This window comes from Ictidomys tridecemlineatus, chromosome 9 (genome assembly GCF_052094955.1).
Source record: "Ictidomys tridecemlineatus isolate mIctTri1 chromosome 9, mIctTri1.hap1, whole genome shotgun sequence".
Classification (NCBI taxonomy): Eukaryota; Metazoa; Chordata; class Mammalia; order Rodentia; family Sciuridae; genus Ictidomys; species Ictidomys tridecemlineatus.
Genome location: NC_135485.1, coordinates 1,640,793 through 1,657,290, shown reverse-complemented (window position 1 = coordinate 1,657,290; position 16,498 = coordinate 1,640,793). Strand labels below are relative to the sequence as shown.

The 16,498-nt window shown below is 55.0% G+C and overlaps 2 protein-coding genes across 19 annotated transcripts in view; one reads left to right on the top strand and one right to left on the bottom strand.

The window, feature by feature from the left end:
- Positions 1 to 4,800, bottom strand: part of Cfap99 (cilia and flagella associated protein 99) — a 47,351-nt gene extending 42,551 nt beyond the window's left edge. Inside the window, exon 1 of one of the 5 annotated variants that reach the window (XM_040292800.2) lies at positions 4,312 to 4,800. The gene's annotated coding sequence lies outside the window, so the exon portion shown is untranslated. Of the gene's footprint in view, positions 1 to 3,064; positions 3,318 to 4,311 lie in introns of those variants that run through there. The other 4 variants (XM_040292801.2, XM_040292798.2, XM_040292799.2 and 1 more) reach the window with 4 other exon arrangements.
- Zfyve28 (zinc finger FYVE-type containing 28) overlaps positions 3,384 to 16,498 on the top strand; it is a 120,486-nt gene continuing 107,371 nt past the window's right edge. For 4 of the 14 annotated variants that reach the window (XR_002483294.3, XR_002483295.3, XM_040292797.2 and 1 more), the window contains exon 1: positions 3,384 to 3,835. Coding sequence is in view for 11 of the 14 variants with exons in the window: in XM_040292797.2 (XP_040148731.1) it covers positions 3,797 to 3,835 (39 nt within the window). In the remaining 3 variants the exon portion in view is untranslated. The remainder of the gene's footprint in view (positions 3,836 to 16,498) is intronic. The other 10 variants (XR_013425618.1, XM_078020860.1, XM_021722170.3 and 7 more) reach the window with 4 other exon arrangements.

The window sequence follows — 16,498 nt, the reverse complement described above, 5'->3', positions numbered from 1 at the left end:
ATGGGTGGGGGGCTCCAGAGAGCCCCTCTTTCTCAGGTTCCCAGCTCCTAGTTATTCCTGCCTTGGCAGCAGAGATACTATCTGGTGGCCTCCTGGGAGAAGCTCTGAGGAGACACCCATTTCCATGATTTGCTGTCTGTACCTCAGCAAAATCTTGGCTTTTCTCAGACTAGTGGACAAAAGCTGACCAAGAGGGTCAACAGCAAGGGCTCGTCTTCACCCCATATCCTCCTCTAGCAGCACCCCTCACGCTTGGTCACTTGTGCTGGTGGGAATCCTTTTCTAGGGCCTCGTTGTGAGATGGCACAGAACATGTCCACAAGAGGCCTGCCTAGCCTGGCCTTAAGCCCACTCCCTAGACTTCCCAGGGCAGTGTTCCTGAGGGCCTGTACTAGTGGGAAAATAGTAGGGGACCCCAAGTTTTGGGCCTGAGCTGCAGGGGTGGGTGAGGTCTGGGGAGGCATGGCTTCAGGAATCCATTCGTCCACTGCTAATAGACCCTAGGTTGTCAGCTGCCGTGGTCCAGATGGATCTTCTCAGCATGTCCCAACTCCTTCACAAACCGAAGTCACCATCCTGGGGCCCTCCTCACCCTGCCCTGTCCACTTGGGTCCTTTAATGGCTTAGAAGTTCCTCCACACATGGCCCCTGAACCTCAAACAAGCCTTCCCTTTCTCTTTTCTTTGACAAACTCCTAGATGTCCTTCAACACCCAGCTCAGATATCAACACCAGAGAGGTCTGCTTCCTCTCCATTCCCCGCTCCTGCAGGTCTCCTTGAGGCCATCTAAACACCCACTGCAAGCACCGAGCACCACAGAAGGGGCCCTGCTTGAGTCCTGGCCCTTACTCCAGGACTGGCACTTCACCAGTACCCAGGAACATCTGTGGAATCAATGCTGAGTGTGACACAAAAAGGACCAAGTCCTTAAACTGTGCCCTGAGTTTGAATCTGAAAGATGGCTCTGCAGAAATAAGACCTACTCAATGGTCATATTACATTCTTTTTAAAAATAGATGTTTTTAAACCTTTACTCACATGGATTCTATAGTGCAATAGAGTTCAGTTGTTCTAACTCAGCCAATTGGGAGATAAATGCCACAATAACGTTTTCTAAGGAAGTAAGAGAATAAAACCCCGATGGTCTCAGGTGCCCCTGTTCATGCAAGCACTCGCCAATCCAGAGTGGACCTGGAGGGAAAGAACTGGAAGGAGTGAATGGATGCACCAAGCAGAAGGCAAGAAGGGGGAAGTGGGGCTCCTCTGGAGCCCAGCCCAATTCAGGCCCTCCGCTCTCGTCGCACCACTCTGCTCCCTGACAGGCTGTGTTCCAGGGCAGGCCCTGCACCCCACACCTGGCACAGAGCAGGTGCACTGTGAGTGGGCATGAGGAAAAGGAGGCTTGAGTTCTGGATCCCCACTGACATCACCCTGTGACTTGAGCCCACACAATCATGTCTTTGGGTAGAAAATGGACATTCTCTGGCATGCTTTTAGCACCTCAATGTTATTTGCTCATTCATTCTTAGCTTAATTTTATTTTATTTAGCTTTTATGTTATTAATTGCAGCGAGGGAAATGGAACCCATGGCCTCACACACGCTAGGCAAGTGCTCTGCCACTGAGCCACATCCTTAGCCCCTCAGTTTTATTTTATTTTATTTTTATTTTAATCTTTATTTTTTTAGTTATTGGCGGACACAACATCTTTGTGTGTATGTGGTGCTGAGGATCGAACCCGGGCTGCACGCATGCCAGGTGAGCGCGCTACTGCTTGAGCCACATCTCCAGGCCCCCCTCAGTTTTATTTTAATGGTAAAAACCCATCTATGTGGGATTTAATTACCAAGCTTATTGATTTTTAACTCCACTAATCAAGACTTGACTACCTCATATTTAAGAACTTGAAAGGTGGGCTGGACTGGAGCTATTTTTTTTTCTTAGCAATCATTTATAGACAGAAATGGGAGTCTATGAAGGTTTAGATTCCATCAGACACAAACTCTCAACCAATAGGGACCTCATTTACATGAGATCCCACATGTATATTAATTGAAATATGCTTTTACCATGATGAAAGCTGGTTCTCTAAGGACTGCTGCCAAGTCACACCCCAATGGCTTAAGCTTCAAGCACAGCCCCACGTGGCTGGTCTTGCTAGTTGAGTCTCATCTCCAATCTCCTCTTTCTCCTAAGTAACAAAAGTCTGATGTTTTTTTTAGCTGGGCCTATTGCTGCTCAACTGAAAGCTGACATTTCCCAGCCTCCCTGGCAGCTCTGCATGGTCATGAGGCTAAGTTCTTCCACCGTAGAAGTAGAAGACTTCCTTTCTGGAAACTCGTTTCTCTTTTTCATCTAGTACTTGGGCTCAGAAGGTGCTAGTAAGAATCTGAGCAGCCATCCTGGAGGGAACCAGCTAGGCACCAGCACCCTGGACAGAGGATAAGAAGGCTGGAGCAGGGAATTCTTCTGAATTGTTTCAGGGGAGGCCTACCTCCCTCTCCTGTGCCTTAGGGAAGTGGCGCTGGATGGAAAGGACAGACCTCCCGCAGTATGAATCCGCTCCTACTGCCAGGATATGGGGCCTCTTTGCGCTTGTTTCTTCAGCTGTACAGGAGAATTTTAAGAGAGACCACCTATTTGTGTTTTAGCTGTCTACTTGACAAATAACAGGTACTCAAACTTTGGTGGGTCTGTGTGTGTTTGTGTGTGTGTGTGTGTGAGCGTTTTTAATAGATCCAAATTAGGGCACTATTGGAGGAAGTAGTGAATCCCAAAAAATGTCTTTTTAAAAAGCACTGTTTATTGTGGAGATTAAAACCAAACAGAACAACAAAAACAACACACAACACCAGAAAACACCGTTAACTGCGATCAAGGAGTTGGGAAGAAGACCAAAGAGGGAGGGAGATGTCAGCGAAACTCAGAGGAAGGAAGCAAGGAAGAGGAGAACCGGCAGGAGGGGAAGGTCGCGGGTGAGCCGAGGACCCGGCCACGCGCCCCGCTTCCTCCCGGTGGCGCTCGCCCGCACCCGCACCGCTCCGCACCCGCCGCCGCTCGGTACCTGCCTGCCGCCAGACCTCCTTGGCGCCTCCGCCTGCAGCCGCGGACCCAGCGCCGGCGGGGTCGAGGGTCGCCGCAGCGCAGCCGCGCCCCCTCGTCTTGGGTCGGCGGGACCTTCTCGTTTGGGCGCCGTCGCCTAGCAACCTCCGCGCTGGAGGCCGTAACCCGCGGAGCCCTGCATATGCCCCGCCCCGCGGTGCGCGCCAGGACGCGGAGTTCGTGAGCGTGGCGGAACCCGCGGGGGCGCGCCGCGGCAGGCGGGGCTGGGTGGGGCGCTGTGCGGCGCCGCGCGGGGATTGGCGGCCTCCTCGGGCCGGCCCCGCCCGCGACCCGCCGCGGGCCTGGGGCTCGCGGCGCCCTCAGCGCATGTGCGGCGTGGGGTAGCCGGGCCGGCGGAGGCGCGGGGTACCAGTGAGCGGCGAGGAGCCGCGCGCCCCGTGCCCGCCCCTGTCTGTGCGCCCGCCCGCGGGTCTTGGTCCGCCCGGCGTGCCAAGCGCGGAGCATCCTCTCAGCCGCGCACCTGCCGCACGCACCTGTCCGCCGACCGCCCGGCGTTTGGGGCTCCGCTGGCTACCAGCCGCACCCAGCCAGCGCTGGGGCCCCGGCCCGGCCTGACCCGGCCCCGGCCCGGCCCTGGCCCTGCCTCTGCGTCCACCCCGCGCCGCGACCAGGCCCGGGCGCAGCGCTGCGGAGAGCGAGGGCCGCCTGGAGGCCGGCCGGGGCCCGCGCGGCGATGATGAACAGGTTCCGAAAGTGGCTGTACAAACCCAAGGTGAGCGACCCAGGGCCGGACGCCCTCTGCGTTGCGCTCTTCTTCCCCCAGGACTGACCTGCTGCCTGTCCCTCCCTGGCGAGACAGGCCCCCTTTCCCTTTCCATGAAGGCTTTCTCTTTCCTACCGCCTGACACCCCTTCCCTCCACTCCGCGACTTGGGCAGACCCCCATCTCCTTACCGACCCCTGGCTCGGACCCGACCGCCCGTTCCTAAGCCCTGGTACTAGAGGGACCCTCTAGCTCTTACTCTCAGACCTGGGTGCACTTTCCCTCCCCCTCTAACTGCGGCTCAAACCTGCCCCTTTCCCTTCTCATCCCGATCCTGGACTGGCCTGGGCTCGCACCCCACGGTCCTGGGCGCCCTACTACTTTTCCTGGGTGCCCCCTTCCTGCACCAAGGAGGATGCCTTCCCTGTTCTCCGCCGCCCCTTCCCCCATTACTCTGGGCCCCGGATAATGGACCTCCCAACCTACCTCCGCTCTACGGAACAGCCCCTTTCTCCTCTTCCCTCAGGTTCTGTAGGGATTCCCCGGTTTCCAATCCTCCGGTCCCAGACAGACTCTTTCTTCCTTGTATCCAGAGAGGGTCCTCATGCCCCTGTCCTGGCCCTCCCTTCCCAACCAGTACCGATCCGACTTCGACCCTGTTCACGTCTCCATTCTGGTCTCTTCCCCACCCATGTCTTCTCGAATTCGGGGACGGGTCCTTCTGTCACCTGGCGGTGAGAGCATCTGGGGCCCATAGCCTCCCCCGGGTAGGAGGTGCTGCTCCCCACGCAGCGCTAATGCCCCTCTCGAACCGCGGGGTCGGGGTCGGGGTCTGGGCGGTGGGCCCTGCGCCTCGGCGGCAGCGCCAGTCGCACTGCGGGCGCTGCGTCCCAGCTGACAGCCTGGGACTCGAGTCCGCTGCGGCGGGAGCAAGGAGCCGGGCCGGGTTCTTGCGGCTCAGGGTCATGCCGCGGGGAAGCTGGGATCCTGCGAGGGTTCAGGGTGCACCCTGGGCGTTCGGAGGCGGCACGTTGGGCCCTCGCTGCGGGAGGGCCCCGGCGCTGGGGTCCTGGGGAGGCACGGCTTGGGTGGGGTCACCGTGAGGACCAAGGGTGGGAGCGGGGCCAGTTGCACTCTGGGCAGATCCGGGGGGATCGGACATTGAGGCCGCCGCGTTGCCTGACCAACTCAAGAACAGACAGAAGACCCCTTCCCTCGAGAGGCTACTTTACTTGGCGCAGGATCCCAGCCTCTCTCCCCCTCCATGAGTGATTTCAGGGTTGTGTTCCTTAAATACGCGTCCCCTGGTGCGCCCATTCCCGCCAGCCGGCAAGCGGGTCTGTTTGAAAAACTGGCACCTGAGGTTTGGGGCTAGTTCAGGGACCCGAAGGCTCGTGTTCCACGGCCTTCGCTGAAGGGGAGCTTTATCTGGGGTTCGGGGGTGTTGGTTCGGACCTGCAGTGCACGGGCCGCACTTGGCCTTAGCCTGGCCCAGAGCAGAGTCAGAGTGGCCCTGCTCGTGCTCCACCCTGCATGGTGCAGCAGCTTGTTGGGGGTTCGTGGTGACCCTGGTGCTTCCCTGGGCTGGGTGTGGTTTGGGGCCTCACCTGTCCTTGGCCACGCCCTGGGCGCCCAGCCCTCTGCTCCTTGCAGAGCATTCTGTCCTGCCTGAGGTGGCTTTGTGAGTGGACTGACCCGCCTTGGGTGAGGTCACCTGTGCAAGGAGTGGCTTTTCGTTTGAGTGACTTTTTGTCTCTAGTTAAGGAAAAATCAAGTCCAATTGTGAAAAAGTCATTTGAGAATGGGCAGCAGTGTTATTTTTTTGGTGACAAGTGGCTGGGGGCAGACAGGAAAGTGTTTGCAGGCACCTAATGGTCTGGTGTCTCTGGGGTTGCTGATGCCTTCCGATGCCCTTTCCGTGGTATGTGGGGGAGAGGCGGTGTTTCCAGGTCACGCTGGCACCTTGGAAGGGAAGGAAAAGTACTTGCAGGCTGTTTCATTAATAGCTGGATAATTTCAGAGTGGCCTTGAACTACAGTTTATAGAAAAGACTTTGAAGATGTTACTGCCCTTGAAAGTGTGCCCTAGAATTGAGAATAGGATCCCTTAAGTTTCCTCTTCAGCAACCAGCTGCCCTTGAAGACCTGCTCCAGGAGTTGACCAGGGTGCATTAACTTATCCCGATAATTCAGCCCAAAGCCTTGTGCTGAGGGAGGAAGGGAATGGGCAGGGTTTCATTCAGAGCTGTCTGTCGTCTGTGCCCATACTGTCTGACATTTGTCCCCACCGTGGATTCCAGCCACACCTCCGTCTCAGATCTCTGGAAGCTGTGCTCTGTGGTCTGCCTTAATTGGGGCAGTCTCTTATTTGAGGTCTGTCTTTGGATTAAAATATCCTGATAATTTGAAGGTTTGGAGTATATTGTATTTTATCTCTACCCCAATAGCTTTTCATTTTTCAAACCAAAGCTCAGTTTTTTTTCCTTGGATTTTGAACTGAATTATGCTTCTCTTCTGTCTAATCAGGCACATTTTGGCACAGGAGAGTCGAGTCAGTCCTGGGAAGATGCAGGGCCTGGGGGAGTTGAAGTGTTAAATGCTAGCTATAGGAGGGTACGTCTGGGGAAGATTGTTCCCACAGTTCAGATTCTTTTTTCCACTTTTGTATTTAGATGTACAGTTCAAGCTTCATTTTTAATTTAATCTCTGCTTTGGTTTAAAACGGAACACTGAGCTTTTTGTTCACTATAGTGTGGTGGAAAATATTCTGAAATAAAAATCTTATTCATTGTTCCTGTAGTTCTAAAAAGTGATTGGAAATGCTCAAAGTATTTTTCTATGATGCTTATGAATTTCAATATCTGAATCACTAATATATATGTAATAAGTTGGGTAAAAAATACCTGATGAATAATATAATAGTTCAGTGTTAACCTGACATTTCCAAAGCATTGCATTTTCATTTCTTCCTGCAAGTCAGCCTTCTAAACACTGTTGTGGTTTTTCTTGATGGAGAGCACTCAGGCTTAGGGTGCTGCACTGAAAGCAGCACACAGGAGGTTCGGCCTGTCCTCTCTTAGTGTCTGGCTTTCCTGGAGGGTGAAGGCTTTCCAAGGAGAGTTAGTATCTGAGGTGGGGGAATACTCTGGAGGAGTTGGTGTCTTCTTTGAATTAGAAGCATCAACTTGTGTTTCTGGCTGGGTTATAACATCCTGTTAATCAACCTAGATGGACATCCCTGGCCACCAAGCAGGGAGGGATCATGGCAAGGGGGGAGGGGACAGTGGCCCTAGACCTAGTGTTGGTCTGGTTTCTTGACCACATCAAAGAGCACATTGATGATGATCCAGAATTCAGGAGTTATCTGTGGGTGCATGATGGTGCCCAGGTAGATGGGCATAGTTGGTTTGATGGCTGATTATTACTCTCAGCTGTACACCCCACAGAGATGGTTCTCATCTGCAGCCCCCAGCCACTTCCAGGGTCAGGAATATCAACTTTTGCTGTCTCCTCCCTTGCAGGGGGAACACTCCTTGTAATACTGTTTTGCTGAGTGATGTTTATCTGGATTCTTTTTGTGATGTTCTGGGTTCAGATTTGAGATGAGTGGGCTCTAGCTAGGAGAAGCCTGCAAGACTGTGTGTTTTCCCAGCAGACCCTGCAAGCCCTGTGCAGTCTGCGTGTGTGCAATCTTCCTGGGGGAGGGGTTCTTTGGAAACCCATCAGCACCAGGCATTGCTGCACATGGGGATTCCTGCCTGTTGCTGTCAGGTGAACACAGCCTCAGGTGTCCAGGGGTCCAGGACCATGCCCAGGGACCCCTCCAGGTTCCAGAGTGCCAGCCTGCCCTCTACAGGCCCTTGAGTAGAGCTGCCCCTCTGTGGCTGGCCCTCTGCACCTTGACCACCTGGCTGAGGGGGGTGGCACTTTGAAAGTACAGTGACACATTGAGACAGTCCCAGGGTGGAGCCAGGGGAAGCAATGGCCAGGACTTGTATCTGGAGGCCCTGAGTAAGCATGGAAAGGTACAACCTGATCCTTCTTTTCGGGTTGCCCAACAGGGCTGAGGAAGAGGGCTGATGACACAGATGACAGACACTGCTAAGAGCATAACCAGGGTATCAACAAACCCTGAGGCTGGAGTGCTGCAGAGGGTCATGGTGGAGACTGTGAGATGCCTGATTTCCCACAGCCTGTGGCCTGCCTGCCTGAGAAGGCAGCCACTATCACGGCTGATTTCCCTGCTCTGCCTTACCTGGGGAATGCTTCTGTCTGTATGTGCCATGTCAGTGCCCTGTGCCTGGCACGGATCTCTTTCTGGCATTTGGGGTTTGGGTGTTGCCTTCCAGCCAAGCTGCTGACTAGTTTTTAGCTGATGAACTCCAGGTGCACAGCTGTGACCGAGGCCACACTTGGAGTAGCACATTTCTCTTGGGGTGAGCCACTAGAATACCAGTGACCTGGTGCCGTACAGGCCTGCCAGGGCCAGCTCCCCCTTCTAGTGCAGCCAAGGAAGTTGGAGCAGTGGTGCTCGGCAGTAAGGAGTCAGGCAGGTGGCAGGCTCTGCATGCTCATCTCTGAGGCCCAGGGCTCCCTGAATTGAGAAGGTAAAGTGCTCCTCCCTCCCTTCCCCACCACCTCTGGTGGCCCCCTCTTTCAGACTCCGCCAGGGGGGACCCAAGGCCTGGAACCCTGCCACCCTGAAGGTGGCTCTGTAGACCTACCCTGGTGACAAGGCAGGGGCTTTAAGCAGGAACTTGGCCTCATTTCCCAGGTTTTGCTGTGGTTTCTCTGTGTGATGGGGAGCGTGGGGCCACATGGGCCTCCATGTACCAGGGCACCTGCAGGCCAAGGGAGTGTCAGTTGCTGTAGGACTGTCATGGGGCTCTGCTTACTGGCAGTGTGTGATGCGGTTTCTGTTAAATGGGCGAGTCATAGGCCCAGCGCCATGGGCTTCTTATAATTGCCACTTGGACTGAGTTGTGTCCAGCAGGCGGTTTGCCTAGGGGAAGGGAAGCCAGTGCCCCACACAATCCCCTAAAATGGGGAGGGTTTAGGTAATTGCATTCAAATTTAAGAGGATAAATGGGTAATTTAAGGATGTTTTAGTGCCTGGTTTGAGCCACCAAGAATTCCCAGAATAGCAGATGTCCTTGCTTTAAATGTGCAAAGGTGCACCCACCTAAGAGCCCATAAGGGGCTACCATGGCTCTGTCTCCTTGGAATTGATGGCGTTGTGCATCTACAACTTGTAAGTGGTATCTCTGGACCCTGCAAGGGTGGGTGATGGCGAGCTGATTCCAGCTCAGAGAGAAGTAAATGCATAGACGGCCGTGGGTTTTTTTTTTATTTAAAATTTTTTTTTAAAGAGAGAGAGAGAGAGAGAGAGAGAGAGAGAGAGAGAGAGAGAGAGAGAATATGAATTTTAATATTAATTTTTTAGTTTTGGGCGGACACAACATCTTTGTTTGTATGTGGTGCTGAGGACCGAACCCAGGCCGCACGAATGCCAGGCGAGCGTGCTATCGCTTGAGCCACATCCCCAGCCTGGGTTTTAATGCTTCTTCCACTTTAACTTGTTTGGAGTCTGCTCTTGCCAGTGCTGCTTGTCAGAGCCGAGACAGGGCAGCGGGATTTCTGTTGCAGGGCCTGGCTAGGTGTCTGCACACTCCCGCTCCCAGCCCCATGCTTAGCCTCCCCAGCTGCCAGGTGGGAGTGAGTGGACTTGCCTTGTGGAACTGTTGGAGGCAAAGGCTCACAGCAGTAGCTCACAAATGAGTGCCTTCATGTTGGAGAGCCGAGGGTGGGGCAGAAAGGTGGGGGCTTGTTATGGGACCGATGTAGTTCTTCAGGGTTCAGGTTGGTGCTTCCTGGATCCCCGAGGCCATCACAGCTTCCAGCTACTTCTGTGAGGTCTTTTGAGAGTGAAAGGAGGGATTGTTGCTTGGCTGGGCTGAACTTGAGCAGTGGGTCCACCATATTAAACCTCTCCCATGGGACCCTCCCATGGCCTGTGTCCCCTGTTTGTTGGCTGTATGCTCAGGATCCAGTAGAGGACTCCAGGAACTTGGGGTGACAGGAGCTGGAGGTGAAGGGGCAAAGTACAAGTGTCAGCTTGGGACACTGCCATCCTATCCTACCCACCCCTGCTGGGCTGTGATGTGGGTGGGGAGATAAGCTGGTACTGGTGAAAACACAGAGGTTTGGGTTGTCCACATTTGGACTCTCTTAATGCACCTGGTTTCCACGAGGTCTCAGGGAAACCTGGAAGGAGCAAAACTGGGCCTGGTGGCCCCCAGAGCTGGCAAGCAGAAGCACCTTGTCCCTTACGTGGCAGGCAGTCTTCTCTGCTGGAGAACAGGTTTTTTACATGGGTCCCCCTTAGTGAAACAGTTGCTTTTGTACTTTTCCAGTTGAATTTCAAAGAAACTTAGATATTGATGGGCAATTCAAGTGTTCGAGGGAAAAAAGACAAAAATGAATGGATTTTGTTCCCTCGAGTGATCCGCATAGATTAAGCAGGAGCAGAATAGAACATTTTATATTATGGTAATTTATGGAGAGTAGTTGGGTAAGATGAATGGAATGATTTTCTCCTTCTTACAGTAAGTATTTTAAAGCTCTTCCATTTTTCATTGTTTTTGTGCTGGATGGAGGCAGGGGAGTGTTGGGGACACATCAAGTGATGTCCGCTTCATGGCCAAGAAGCAGAGGTCCTCTGAGCTCTGCATGCTGGCCCTTTAAGTCTCTCCTGTGGTGGGTTTTGCTGAGCCTCCCCCCATGCCGCCCAGTGGGGTGGTGAGTGGGCTTTTCAGGGATCCTGGGTGGGCACACCCCACCCAGGGACAGGATACCTAGGGCAATCATCTTTCTCCTTGTTGTTAGTTTCGAGAGTGTTTCTAGTTATTCTGGGGGATAGTTTGATGCTAAACAAAGGCTAAAGGCAGAATCAGCTGCATCAGCGCCAGATAGATTTGAAAACTACACCCACGTTCATAACAGCACTGCGTTAACACCACATGTCGACGCAGCCCAAATGTCTGTCAGCAGATGGATGGGTAGGCTCAGGGTGACCTGTGATGGCTTGTCCCCACTGGCTGGAAGCACTCCTGGGGATCATCTCCCCTCTGACTGGCACATCCCTGCTCGGCCATTCCCATTGCCTGGGTTTCCTAGAGGACAGTGGTGAAGGAGTCTGGAGTCTGGGATTGATTTCTAAAGCTGCCCTCCTCCCAGGAGCTGCTCAGATGAGGGCTGTGTTTGACCCTGAGCTCAGCTCTGTGGTGGTCTGGGGTGGTGGGTGGGCAGTACGGAGGCTTTGCATCGTTGCAGGCCTGTGCCCAAGCCGGCCTCAGAGGGGCAGGCACTCAGCGGTGGTAGAGGGAGGACAGAAGTTTGCTGTGGCTGGAGGCTCAGTGCCCCTGCAGGGCAGCCCCTGAGATGTTATGATCCCTGGTGAAGGCGCAGTGTGCCTGGAGAACAGGCTGGTGGGCTGGCTGCTGGTGGGCTGGCCGCAGGTGGCCAGGGGCGTGAAGGGGGATGAGTCACGTGTGAGGAGGGAGGAGCGTGATGGGATCAGCTCTGCCTTTTGGGGGTTCCTCCAGGCCCGCTGGGGAGAGGGGGCAAGGCTGGCAGCCAGGGCAGTGGCAGGTGTGACCCCAGCAAGAGGAGGGACTGGCCTGGTGGGGAGGGGTCTAGGCCATACCTCCTGTAGGTCCCACCCCCTCCCAACAGTGCCATCCTATAGGCCAAGCCCTCAATCACAGTGGACCCTTGGGAGACATGATCCATGTTCAAACCTTGGCACTACAGAACACATCTTGGGGGCCCAAGAGGAAAGGCTGAGTCCTTGTGGGATGACAGGTGAAGATTCAGGCCCAGAGGTCTGAGAAGAAGAGTCTTCAGGGCCCCAGGGAGCAAACCCAGGGCAGAACCTTGTGCCTTGCTGAGCTACCTGTCACAGAGGAGAATGCAACAGAAGACTGTCAGATGGAGACAGAAAGCAACCACCCCCAAATCCTTGCCTAAGAAGTACTGGAGAATGTGCTCCAGTCAGAGGAAGGCGTGGGCGGCAGGGAGCAGTGGTGGGCAGGAGAGCCGGCGTGTGTGCAAGCCCAGCAGCAGTTTCTGTGCAGATGATGAAATCAGCAACTCAGGCAAGAGTGGCCGCAGAACCAGGCGGAAGGGAGCCCTGGACGCAGTGCCTGGACGGGGTCAGAGCTGGTCTGAGGCCCTCGGCTTGGGCTGGGGCTGACTTAGAGCAGGAGTTCAGCATGTGGAGTATTGTAGCAGGAGGACAGAGACTGGTGGGTAATCCCAAGGGTAGGGGGCGAGAAAAGGTCACTGGAGTGCCAGCAGTCTAACAGAGCACAAAGGAGGGCACAGGGCCACAAAGCAAGAGCAGTGAGGGAAAGCCACCAGCAGCGCCGTGGCAGTAACTGCAGACATTGTCATAGCACATGCACAGGCCGAGGCCGAGCTCCTCAGAGACCCTCTAGACATCTTCTGGGCCTGGGCAGGAGACACCCAGAGGCGGCTGCTGCAGGACGGTGGCAGGGACTAGGACCGAGTGAGGCAGTGAGTCTGTACCCATTCACATGAGTAGGCTGCTGCCCAGTGGGACTGCAAGGTGTACACTTCCTGAAGGGAGGGCCCCTGGCGCAGGGCCTGCTTCCTGCCCCAGGCCCCTGGTCTTCTAGGAGCCGACTCGGAGAGGGAGGTTAGCCTGTGGGTACTGGTGAGGAGGAGGCCTTTGGAAGGAAGGGAAGGAAGCCGGGCCAGGCCCAGGCCTAGGGGAAGGCTGGGCTGCAGCAATCTCAGGGGAGGGCCCAGCTGAACCCCAAGGCCTCAAGGCCTCAGAGCTGGATGGCCCTTCAGGGTGACTCCCACTAGGCAAGGGGGCAGGACCTTTCACTCTGTTGGACAGGTTGTGAATGGAGCTTCCCGTGGCAGGGCCCTTCCTCTGCTGAGGGCATCCCTGGGGTCTGGGGGTGAGGGGGCATCCGCTGGCTGCACTCAAAGCTGTTGGGGACCAGCCCTTTGTCCCAGTGTGCTGTGCACAAGCATGTTGTCTTGGGTCCCCTGTTTTCTTGGCCCTGTTGGGATACTTTTTACTGATGTTGACCCCTCTGCCTCCTGTGTCAGACAGAGGCTTCCTGGAGGGTCAAGGCTAGGCTGGGCCCTAGTGGGAGCTTCGGAAGTATTGGTCGGAGCGATTGTATAATCAGCAGTGAATTTTAAGAGACCGTATTTCCTTCTGTATGTTTGAGATTATGCACCCAAAGGTTGCATGTTAGGGCAAGAGATGGTTGTGTATAGGTCTTGGTGGCCTTGCTGCACCCCAATGGCACTCTTTTTCTTTCTTTCTTTTTTTTGTAGTACTGGGGATCGAATTCACCCTCGCACATGCAAGCAGGTGCCGTGCCACTGAGCTGCACCTAGGCCTTTTTATTTTTTATTTTGGGACAGTGTCTTACTAAGTTGCTGAGGCTGGCCTTGAGCTTGCTGTCCTTCTTTGTTAGCCTCCAGAGTAGCTGGGATTACTGGTGGTGGTGCATGCATGCCTGGTTCAGGTAGGACTATTGAATGTATGTGGCTCCTGAGGACTTCTTAGATGGGGGACATTTTTCCTCCATTGAGTCATGTGTTCTTTTGTAGTCTTGATGTGTTTCAGCTTTGGAGTGAAGGTGTGTGAGCAACAGCTCCCCAGGCTGATGGCCTTTAGCAGACTTGGTCTACCCTGTAAGACTCTGTCCTGGCTTGGCTGTGAGCCCTGGGGAGGTTGGGATTGCTGTTAGGGGGGCCTGCCCGCCAAGGGCTGAGCTGTGTTTGGGAACATGTGGACCATGAGTTGGGATGAGACCAGGACTTGGATGTAGTACCCGGGAGCCAGCTCTGCATCCCCTCTCTAAGCCTCAGCCTCCTTATCTGTAGGGTGGCGTCAGACACAGTGGGGTTATTGGTGACCAGACCCCATGATGCTTTGAGCTACACAGAGCCCTCAGGGGACCCAAGGGCTGCCTTCCTGCTCCAGCAGCTGGGCACGGCCTCTGGGAGAGGGCAGCTTTGCTCCAAATCCTGGCAGGGCTCTGTTGAGCTTGAGATAGATTTTGAGGATACAAAAAAAGATTCTGAGTCTCAAAAGAGAAGTGCCCAGGAGTGCTGGATTCACGGAACACCCACAAACCCATGAAATGCAGAACAAGGAGCTGGTGAGCACCTTGGCCCTCATCCTTGGCAGCTGCCTTCCTGCAAAGTGACCTGAAGGGAGGGCAGAGCACAAGTGCTGGAAAAACTGGTGCAAAAGCTTCCAAACTCCACCCTGACCCTGCTATGGTCCAGCCCTAGCTACTGGCTCTCTGCAGATGAAACACCCCAGACCAGAGCTGCTGCTCTCCCTCGGTGAGGGCCTGTGTTCTCGTTGAATGTGTATCTGCCTTCTTAAATAAATCTGGCGTGTGCTCACATTCTTTTCTGTAATGCATTCCAAGGGTCCTGCTCTTGGGTGACAAGCTGAGCAGCCTGGAACCAGGACTGACCCTCATGCTTCATGCTTACCATCACTGGTTGGCACACTTGCAGGCCCAGAAGGTGTGCAGTGGTGATTTTTCCAATAATAAACACTGAAAACTGGGAATTCCTGGCTGGAGTGTTCCCCAGAGAGCCTGTGTCCATATGGGGATAGGCTGGGTTGGGTTTCTGCCGCATGTGGGGTCCCCTGCCAGCACTGCCGGGTGTGGTCCTACTGTGAGAATCCCAGGAGGTGCAGGGAATGGGGGCGGGTGGCCTAAGGGGCATTGGGCTGCTGTCCAGGTGTGTTCCCGGGTCTGGTGCACTGCCCCAGGGAGGGTCCCCAGGGAGGCGTGTGTCCTGAGCACCGGCACCTGCTGCCCCAACCTCAGACACCTAACAACAGGCCAGGCTCCTGAGAGCCTCCATGTGGGGACTGGTTTTGAGGGTTTTGGGTGGAGGTGCTAGCTGACTGGGAGGCCAGTGGGTGGAGGGTCCTTGGTGGTGGCAGGCCTGGCTCTGCAGGGATTGGCCAGTGACCGGTCAACTCTGTCCCGAGTTTTATATGACCAGATATTGGGTGAAAGGGGAGGGAGCTTAAGTCACGGAATGGATGTCACATGAGATTCTGGCAGGCATGGATGAGAATGCACAGCAGCCTGTCACCCTTCTTGTCCTTTTCACTAACGTCTGTGTGGCAGTGTGGCTGTGTGGTTAGCGAATCCCACCTGCTCGCTCTGAGTTGCTTCATAGCTGTCTTCTAGCTGCTGGCCGCTTGCTTGCTTGCTTGCTTTTGGAGGACCTGGGTAATCACTTTCTGACACTAGCTGACAGGCTTTGTGGGTCCAGCTCTCCTTGCAGACATCCCTGGCTTAGGGCGGTCTGCTGGTTTCTGCCACTGGGCCTATTGTGCTATTGAAGCTCCTGTGGACACATCAGGAGTTCTGTGGCTGTGGTCAAGCAGAGGTGCAGGAGGCTGCCCTTCAGCAGCTGCCTGCTCTGGGACCCAGGAGTTGGGAGTGTGAGCAAGGAGCAGCTCTGCCTGGGGCTCTGCTGGGTGGTAGGGCAGTACCCGGCCCAGCCTGGGAGATGGAAGACCTGGGCACGGAGGCGCTAGAGCTAAGTCCTGGAGCATCAGGCCTTGGAGCGCTCTGAAAACCAGGTGGGGCCTTCCCTGCAGCCCACTGGGGCTGCTGTCCCCAGGGCAGATGGAGCTCACAGATGCAGGTGCTGTCTTTGTGCAGTACCTGGGGGCCACTGTTCTGTCCCCCACAAGGTGGAATGTCAGCCTGGAGCAAGTGCTGTTGGCCTGCCACACGCCTTCTTGGGCCCTGTGGTGCACACCGAGAGAGTGTTTCCTTGTCCTCACGTTAACTGGGCCTGTGCTGTGTGCCAGGAACTAAGCTTGGGACTCAGCAAGGAGTAAGATGGCAGAGGCCTGGCCTCGCTGGGGACAAGCTTACCATGGGAAAAGCTGGGCTGGAAGCCAGTGGCTGGAGCAGTGGCTTCACTGGGCAGCGTGGTCCCGGCTGTGGTGGGATACAGTGACCTGAAACCTGTCTGCAGGACCCTCCCCCGATCTGGCTTGTCCCTGTTTGCCTCTTCCGGCCCTCACCCTTAGCACGTCCTCTGCCTCCCTGGGCCTGCAGACGTGCATGAACCAGGGGTCTGGATGTGGACACTGGGTACCTGAAGCTGCACCACAAAGGTGCCAAGCAAGCACATGGGTGGAAGTAGGCGTGCCCCAGATGTCCTGCAGGAACATCCTAGGATCTTCAGAGGTCACCCCTCTGGATGGGATTGTGGTCTCCTGATCCTGCAGGGATGGCACAGGGGTGGTGACCAGGGACCCCAGGCAGCAGAGCAGGTCCTGCTCTCTGAGTACTCTGAAAAATCTCTTTTTTCAGATAACAACCCTCTAGGCCTGGGATGTATCTTAGTTGTAGAGTGCTTGCCTAGCATGTACAAAGTGCTGGGTTTAGCCCCCAGCACCACAAAAAGTAAGCAAAGCAAATCCGCCTTTTAAACAGCTTTATTGAGATAGTGCACTTAACTCCACTAAACTGTACACTGAAAAACGGCCATATGGTATATTTTGTGAGAATGTGTGTGTGTGTGTGTTTTGCTAGGGATGGAACCCAGGGCCTCCTATGTGCTAGGCAAGT